Genomic DNA, 9,294 nt, shown 5'->3' with positions numbered 1-9,294 from the left:
ATTTTTCTGCAAAGCTTCTATTTCTTCTATTGCTTTTTCCACTTGTCCGCTTCTGCAGCAGGCATTTGCTCAACATCCTTCCATAATGCTGGTTCATATGGCAACACTGATCTTCCAAAGTAAGATCAAAGTCTTTTAGCTGGAGTTCATTTGTTGGGCATTAAGAGTAATTGAGTTCTTGCTCTGGAGATTCTTGTACTTTAGCTACTTCAGACTGTGCTTTCTCATCTGCTAGGCCTGTTGATGCTTCTATCTGAACATCTTTATCCTGTTCTTCTTGAATAATGTTTATATTTCCGTCTACTGGATACTACCGTACTTGCTCAATTATAAGACGACCCTGATTATAAGATGACCCCCCAAAATTTGATTATTAATTTATGAAAAAAAGAAAAAGCCTGAATATAAGATGACCCTATAGGAAAAAGTTTTATCTTGTTGTCTTAGTTATTATTATTTTGTTGTTTTTGTTTTCAGTTTGCAGGGCTGTCAGATGTTTCTATATCTGGGGATATTCCTGTGGAGGGAGAGATCACTGTTCCTATTGCTTCACAGTCGCATGAAGATGATTATTTTACGCCGGATGAGCCCGTCAAAGACACTATTGTATGAAAACTAACTCTTTGAATAACCTTGTTTTCTCTGTATATACATATGTTGAATAGATGGGTTGATCAAATCTATTCATCATGCAGCGCACTGGGTTAGAAAAGTTAGGAACAACGTAATATTAAGTGGGATAGCACCCAGCACTAATTCTCTTGCTGTCAAGTCATGCCTAACAACATCTGTATTAAGTCCTACCACAGTCTTACATTAGATTTTTATAACATAGGCATCTACACTTCTCTTTCCTACCTTGGTTTGTGTTCTAAGTATTATATATATATGCTGCTTGAAGGCCTTGTCTACGTTTTTTTCTTATCCACAAGTTCTTAGAATAATAGCTCTGAAAGGATTACTGGTGTACCCAATGTAATTTTTTATGGGGGAAAAAAAATACATTATTTGTTTCTTTAGTGTTTGTCCTTACCTGGTGACATCAGAGGCCTGCTAGCAGGGCCGGCCAAAGACTTAACGCCGCCTGGGGCGAAGTTTAAAATGCCGCCCCCCGCCGACGCCCCCCGCCGACTTACCCTTAAACAGTCCTGCGGCGAGTCTCCCTGTGCTGCCACGGTGCCGGCTTGTAATGCTGAGCGCCGGAAATTCACGTCACTTCCGGCGCTCTGCATTACAAGCCGGCACCGAGACCGAACAGGGAAACTCGCCGCAGAGGAGAGAGAGAGGGGCGCCGAGCGGGTAAGCGAAAACCACTCGGTGCCCCTCTCTCTCTCCTCCGCTTCAAACAAAACAAAAAAAAACAGCTTGGGGCGGCAAAGTGCCGCCCCTTCTGAAGTGCCGCCTGGGGCAATTGCCCCAGTCGGCTCCATTGTAGGGCCGGCCCTGCCTGCTAGGCAGTACCAGAGCCACATTTCTCTTCAAAGGATGCTCTGGTTTTAGAGGAATTGACTGGGAAAATGAAGGCATTGCTGAACTAATACATTCTGATATATATGTGTGTGTAAAACAAAGTAAGAATACAGCACATACCCGATACAAAATTCAGGGATATTTATCTAAGGCGTAAATATTGGGGACTCTGTCACACTATATGGCCGTATATTGCTTTGACCACCGCTACATCAAAATACCCCAAGTTTGGGTCCTATCTAATTTGTCATGGCTATATTTCCTACCAAGGTGATGAATCAGTGGGACTGGCTGCTCATTCCATTAAAAGCCTTCTCTGGACACTATTAATGAGGCAGATGAGGCTACTCAACCCTAGGGTTTGGTCACAACCTGCAAATGCGCAGCAAAATATACAAAAAAGTCAAATTACCTCATCTGTGCTCATCTGTGCCATTGAACATTCATTTTTATTGGGGCTGATGAATAGATGTTTGTAGGTTAAAAATGTCTTTATTGCAAAATATAGAACATTTTTATTGTGCAGCAGATCGATTATGGTGGAAAAAAAACCAAAACATTTTGTAGCAGTCTGACGTTTTCTATCGGTTCAGTTTTCCATTGTGCAGCTTAAACTGTTTCCTGCAAACAATAACAGGCACTAATCATGTTTCCTGAATGTTGTACCGATTCTTTTTCTTTTCTATGTCTACTACCTTTTTACAGAGGTCAGTAGGTTTTTGTGGTATAATTCTCAGAAAGGGAAGACATCTGGTCCCTTGACTGTGTTCTGCAACAGCACATTTCCTCAATAATTTCTAGGTACTTTTTGTTTGTTTTGTTTCAGATGCGGGACCTGAGGGCTGTTGGGAAAAAGTTTCTTCATGTCATGTATCCCCAAAGAAGCACAACCCTCTTAAGAGACTGTGAGTATGTGAATGCCAAAACATCTTTTACGGTTTGAGCACTAGGTGTTGCTTCTAGAGGTTATTTTGGAACTCAGATGAAATACTGATTTCCCACAAAAATTGTAATAGGAAAGAACACAAAAAGCCATTCCAGTAACAGAATAATCAGAATAAATGGGTAGATATCTCCAGTTGGTTACCCCTTCTGCGATCTTCATACCACGCCTTGGACTATATGATGTAAGTGGGTCCCGATTCCCTTTCCCTAGCGCCCACCCAGTAAATATTATTCTCAATGACTTACCTGTAGCAGTGAGACCTTGCCTCCAAACTGAAGCATTATTTCATTTAAATTTATTAGCTTGGGTGTAACTTTAAACCATGACGTGATGCCGCCAACTCCAAGTTGAATTGAGTTCCTTCCCTTGTTTCTTTTTGAAAGAGTGGTAGTAATAATAATAATTAGGAGAACCAACCCCGTATTAATGCTCACCTGGCTATAAATGGAGGAGAATGATGTGAACCGGCTTGGGAATCATTGCTTTTGCCTGCATTTGTGTTTTGGTCCTGTCCATTGCTGTATTCCAAGGCACAGCCCTATGAAATGTATGTTGGAGTCCGTTTTGCATGAGCTCCGGTGCATTTTACCGCAAGCAGGTTAATGGAGGCATTGTTTTTCTAACTGATTTAACTCCTCTCCCCAGCTGCCTCTTATAACTGAGGCCGTTCGTCAGCATGATCAAATTTGCATGCAATAAAATGTATTGGTTTAATGCAAAACATACCTGCATGCAAAAAGAACAATCATGCCCTAAGATAAAGAACTCAATGGTATGCACTTCTTTGAATTACGATTATTTGAAGTGAACCATTTTGATTCTATGTGCTACTAATCTGAATTATCGTTACTGTTGGCACCATATTCCTAATGCTGTGGTCTTGTGGTCTTTCTGCAGGGGATTTATGGTGCTCTCTTGTGTTGTGCGTCTCACTTGCTCTGTAAGTATTTATTACTTCCATTTCCTTGATGTTTGGAGATTACCCAGCAGTCTGTGTAATTATGTGCCCAGCAGTAGCGTACCTAGTGGGGGGCGGGGGGGGGTTGCGATCCGCACCGGTTGCCGCTCATCAGGGGGGTGCCAACTTGTCCGCCGCTGGAGGAGCAGGCTCGCAAGGGAGCGGTATCGGAGGTCTTTAGCAGACCTCCGGCTCCCTTGAGTGATTTTAAGCCGGGTTCAACCACATCTGCTGTGCGCCGGATTTGTTGTCAGATCCCGGCTCACAACACCGAAGCCGCGCCCACTGCCGTCCGTACCCTCTGACCCGACAGAAGAACTGAAGAAGAGGAGGAAAAGAAGCTGTAAGGAGAAAAGAGGAAAGGTAGGAAAGCATTCAGTGAGTGAGAGTTGATTGGTATGTGTGTGGATTGGTATGTGTGGATTAGTATATGTGTGGATTGGTATGTGTGGATTGGTATATGTGTGGATTAGTATATGTGTGGATTAGTATATGTGTGGATTGATATGTGTGGATTGATATATGTGTGGATTGGTATATATGTGGATTGGTATGTGTGGATTAGTATATGTCTGGATTGGTATGTGTGTGGATTGGTATGCGTGTGGGTTGGTATATGTATGGGTTGGTATATGTGTGGATTGGTATGTGTGGATTGGTATATATGTGGATTGGTATATGTGTGGATTGGTGTGTGTGTGGATTGGTATGTGTGGATTGGTGTGTGTGTGGATTGGTATATGTGCGGATTGGTAAGTGTGTGAGAGTGATGGGTGTTATGCTGTACCATTTCCAATGTATTTTTCATTATATAATTATGCTCTAGTACATCATAACTCCCATCACTCTATACTGTTCCATACAGTGGCAGAGCTGGGAGACAGAGGCCTTTCACCCCCACCGCAGGACTCCTGAAAGGTAAGTGAACTTCAAAGTGGGAGAGGGTAGATAGTTATGAGGGGGTAGATAGGGAGAAGGGAGTGAGACGGGGGGATAGGGGGTAGATAGGGAGAAGGGAGTGAGAAGGGGTAGGTAGGACAAAAGGGAGTGAGAAGGGGTAGATAGGGCAATCATACTCCTATCATGCCAAGTCTGCGAGTACATCCTGGAATCTGGGTATGCCTGGGCATGATAGAAATGTGATTGATGTTAACAATCATATATATATATATATATATATATATATATATATATTAATATTGTTATTTAATTGTTTTGTCCTATTTTGGTGTGTTACTTGAAATAAAAGTGTTAGATTTTTTTTATGGTGTGGGGGGGCCCATATTCGGTTTCGGCCAGGTAAATGCTGCATTTTCGGTTTCAGTCCAGAATTTGTTTCGGTGCATCCCTACTACTAATGAAGTGGTAGGCCTACACCACATCAATGTTTGGCTTAGTATATAGTGATAGGAGTTATGCTGCACTATTGTCAATGTCTGGCTCAATGTATAGTGATAGGGATTATGCTGTACCACCGTCAATGTGTGCCTCAGTATATAGTGATAGGTGTTATGTTGTACCACCCTCATTGTCTGCCTCAGTATATAGTGGTAGGTGTTATGCTGTACCACCGTCAATGTCTGCCTCAGTATATAATGATAACAGTAAGTGTTATGCTTTACCACCTTCAGTGTCTGCGTCGGTATATAACGGTAGAAGCTATGCAGTTTTAAAGTGTGTGGGGGGGTGCCACATACAGGATCCGCCCCAGGTGCCAAATACTCTAGGTATGCCCCTGGTGCCCAGTGTTTATAATCTATCTGGCCTCTAAATTTTTGTATTCTTTATCATAAAACACAGTCCTCACAGAAAAGAAAATGAGACAAAAACCTGTTAATCTTTTTTTTGTTCCAGTCAGCGACCATTAACTGCAGAGCTGCCATTGTTCAGTCATGTGATGTTTTGGGAGACTTACCAAATACCACACTGAGTTAATAATTTATGAGGGTTGTAATGAATTCGGCGCCTCCATTTATTTAGTCATTGGTTGCCACAAGCAGTATTATAAAGTTTCCGTAGGTTGGGCTAAGGTACACTATGGCCATCACACCTACTGTATATAAGCTTGTCAGACATGTCATTCTAAAACCGGGTGCATTAATCTGCAGTTGTGCTCCCCCACACACACACTTTTGCAGCTTCCACTCCTGGGAAGGCTTTCCACAAAGATTGCAGTATGCCCATTCAGGCAAAGTCTTTGCTACTCACGTAATACAGGCTTCAGTTTTGCTTTCTGCCACTAGAGGGAGTAGCATGCATAGAAGACTGCATGGCTACCTATCCGTAAACTAAATAAGCGATGATTCTAAGCTGGCATGATTGTTCCTAGGGCATTTGATGATTTTTAAACAGGTATATGTTTTAATTATATTTTATCTGCTTGTTTAATATTTATTAGAGCTGTAATGTTTGTCTCTTTGTCCCAGAATGCTTCAGGGTGGCCATGCAGACCAGAGTAAGATGATGGAGGACCCCACTTTGCGTAATAATACGGTTTGGGGCTGTTGTGATCACTTTAAACTCTAAGCTGCTAGGGGGAACCATGTAAGTAGAAATTAACAATTTCCATTTCTTTGTGGAAAGGATAATCAATAATAATATTTAGAGACAATTTTTAGATTATCCTGAGGAATGAGCGAGCTTCCAAGATTGAACTGAATGAAACTGTTATCATGTGGAATAAAAACACCTAGGCTTTTGGGTGTTCATTCATTCACTTTCTGGCATAGAGAGTATAATGATTCCATCTTCAAAATGTATTCTGTATGATGTTTGGGGAAGGGAGATATGTGCCCATCTATGTCCACACCACAGTGAACAGGCAGATTTAAAAATGTTATATAAAACAAATCTGCACACCATCGCAATACAGCCATCTAGACTATGTACACAAGTAACTAGTAACACTGACAAAAAGTCAGTTAATGTAACCGGAAATATCAAAGCAGCATAAATGAATCTTTATTCTAGTGAGTGCCAAATGCTTTTATGTTGCATGAAAACAATGTGATTCGTATATTTTGCATGTGAGCTGTAGAAGAATGCATTACTAGTCTGTTTTATGATTGTAACTATGTTTTCCTTTCTTTCACAGCTCTTTTTTCCAGAGCTTGTGTGTGCTGGGTTACTGCATCTTACCTCTGACGGTGGCCATGCTGGTGTGCAGGTTACTGCTCCTAGGGAGTAAAAACACAGTTTTCATCGTGACTGTCATCGTGCCACTGGTTGTAGTGACGGCTATGTTTGCCTGGTCCACCTTTGGTAAGGATGCTTCATTTCTTTTGTCTTGAGAGAGGTTTGTTTGTAACACTTGACAGCTATTTTGCTAGTAAATTTATAGGTGAAATTTAAACCTGCCTTTACTCACAGCCTTTATCTCTTATCTTATTTGTGAACTGCAAGTACACATCTGTGTCTCCATTGTGTCAGAGCATGCGCACACAGCATTATGTAACATAGTGGGGAGGACTGAGATTGATGTGCATGCAGTCCACCTGTTAGTACACCAATGTGAAGCTAATTCCAGTATATTTTCTTTTTATGTATATAGTAGTGATTTTGCAAAATCAGTTAACATATAACATGCTATACTAACCTGCAGTTTTCATTCTTTGTGTGCCAATTTATGGACTGCCTCTACACTTTCTTGTAATTACAAACGTGAACCTGTCATCCAATAAAAGTGTAGATGACAGGTTCCACTACAGGGAAGTATGACACATCATATACACATCGTGCTAGAGAAATACCTAGCAAATGTATATATAATAAGTTATACTTACTTGAGGGGTATTTTTTCCTGGTGGTTATGCCTGAGTATGTATGCTCACCCAGATGCACCCTCACTCCCAGAAAGCTGTATACATAATTGAGCATTATGTGGAGGATTGTGGTTATGTGAGTATCCGGCGAGGCACCCTTGGTTTTAGTTTAATCTTTATGCTGGATTAATATTCACATACAAAAGTGCAGTAGTAAATGCATAAAAAGCGGTAACATATATACAATGGTGCTTGGCAAGACACCTTTTGTAATTTTAAATAAAATAGTTGCGTACAATTACTGTTAACGTAACAACTTTTGTTTTTTCTTCTAGCATCCACTGCCTTTTTAGCAGACAGTCAGCCACCTAACCGAAAAGCTTTAGCGGTGTACCCCATATTCCTCTTCTACTTTGTCATCAGCTGGATGATCTTGACCTTTAACCCTAGTTCATGAGTGTGGACATCTTGTATAGGTTTAAGGAATCTGGGCCAGTGTAAATATACCAGCAGCCTGGTGGATCACGCACCCGTATGTCGAAGAACCAAACTATGATGAAGAATGAAACACGTGGGTACCGGCTGCTTTGTGCAAGAGTCCAAGAGTCATGATGTATATATCCCTGCACTAACTAGACACCAATTTCTGTTTTTCTTCTAAATGCATATCCAGCAATAAAAAGTTGGATTAGAGGCTCTGTGAACAGAATGAAGGCCAACACCTAAGAAATTGTTTCAGTAATTGTTATTGTTACTGTGCAACTATCATCAGACACTGATGCCACATAGTTTTCAGAAGGTGTTAAACCCATTTTGATTTTGTACGCATTACCTTCAAGAGTTAGCGGGCTAAGTAGCATGTATGTGGGTCATTTGTAAAGAGGTACCACTTAATGGCACTGGTACCTTTTTTATTTTCTATGGAAAGGCCTTTTGTAGGATAACCTGGTTTCTCCCTTAACTCTGGAAACATATACACTGCATTGTTTTCCTGCATTCTTGGAATTTCATGGCAAATAAAAGCTGCCATTCTTAAATTGCGTCCAAACCTAAAGTAGCCATGAGGTTACCCTTACTTAATCTGAATATGGTATTGACAAATACGGAAGAGGTTAATATTACAGCGCTCATATTAAATGGTTGAAACATGCAACATTGCCATTTGATCTGTATTACAGGCAGTCTGTTCCTGTGCGGCAAAGCTTATTTTGTTTCCCCCAAGCTAATATTAACTAAGAATTTCGTTTTTGGAAGTCAATATCATAAAGACAATTGTGTGAATTTTTACTCTAAGGGGTATATTCACTGACCCAAGAGCTTTCAGGAAATCTGTACAAAAGGCCAACCGATCATTTTCGATCATAATGGGACCCTGGACAATTCTCTTCTAGTACCCCGATCATAGTGAGTACTCTGTCCCATTCCAGTAGTACCTCCTCCAGGCCCCTTTTCATCCCTGGTGGTTCAGTACAATGAAGGTGGGGGAATCTATCTCCCACTAGTGAGTCACTTTGTGGTTTGTGTGTTGCCTGATACTGGGTTCCAGGATACATCATCACTTCCTGGAGCTGTGCGACATCAGATGATATGCAACCTCAAAGAAGCACTCAATAGTGGCTGTTGAGGGTGCCATAGGGGCGGCTGCCCACTTGCCTTCTGTAAAAGGCAGACCTGAGGCCAATCCTAGTGAGCATCTCCTGCAAGAAGGGCTGAGCTCAGTTTGCACAATAAATGTGGCAAGATTTCTTGGAAGTAGTTTGCCCAACGCAGTATGTATGCATACTCTGGGATAGCCACTGCTAACTCCCCAACTGCTTGAGTTTCAATGGCTGCTGTACTGATCAACTTCTGCTTGCATGTGTGAATAGAGCTGCTCACTAAGGAGTAAAGATGGTACCGTCCATCTATAGTGTGTGGTGTTGTCTCTTCTTCAGATCAGTGCCTTCCTATCGGTGTTCATGTGGTGCCCAGTGGGGAGCACATTCTACCCATGCAAGCAGCTCTTACACAGTGCACCTTCACCATCATATGAGCAAAGGGCACTCAGACCCATAAAACCTGGATGATATTTAAGCGCAGTGTATAACAACTGCTTTAAAATGTAAATGCTACAGATTTTAATTCAACTCTTAATAAGGAAACTACCAGTTACATAACTT

The 9,294-nt window shown here is 41.4% G+C and overlaps 1 protein-coding gene across 1 annotated transcript; it reads left to right on the top strand.

Moving 5' to 3' along the window:
- Positions 1 to 483: 483 nt before the first annotated feature.
- LOC149287460 (protein YIPF6-like) lies at positions 484 to 7,592 on the top strand. The gene is given in 8 exon segments (XM_089492849.1): positions 484 to 606; positions 2,297 to 2,375; positions 3,314 to 3,356; positions 5,801 to 5,831; positions 5,834 to 5,852; positions 5,855 to 5,918; positions 6,469 to 6,635; positions 7,471 to 7,592. Coding segments are annotated over 7 exon segments (525 nt in total). The 5' UTR covers positions 484 to 606.
- The last annotated feature ends 1,702 nt before the right edge of the window (positions 7,593 to 9,294 follow it).

Source organism: Sceloporus occidentalis, unplaced genomic scaffold (assembly GCF_023333645.1).
Source record: "Sceloporus occidentalis isolate IW3139 unplaced genomic scaffold, rSceOcc1.0.p SCAF_60, whole genome shotgun sequence".
Taxonomy (NCBI): domain Eukaryota; kingdom Metazoa; phylum Chordata; class Lepidosauria; order Squamata; family Phrynosomatidae; genus Sceloporus; species Sceloporus occidentalis.
This window is presented reverse-complemented; position numbering and strand designations above follow the sequence as displayed.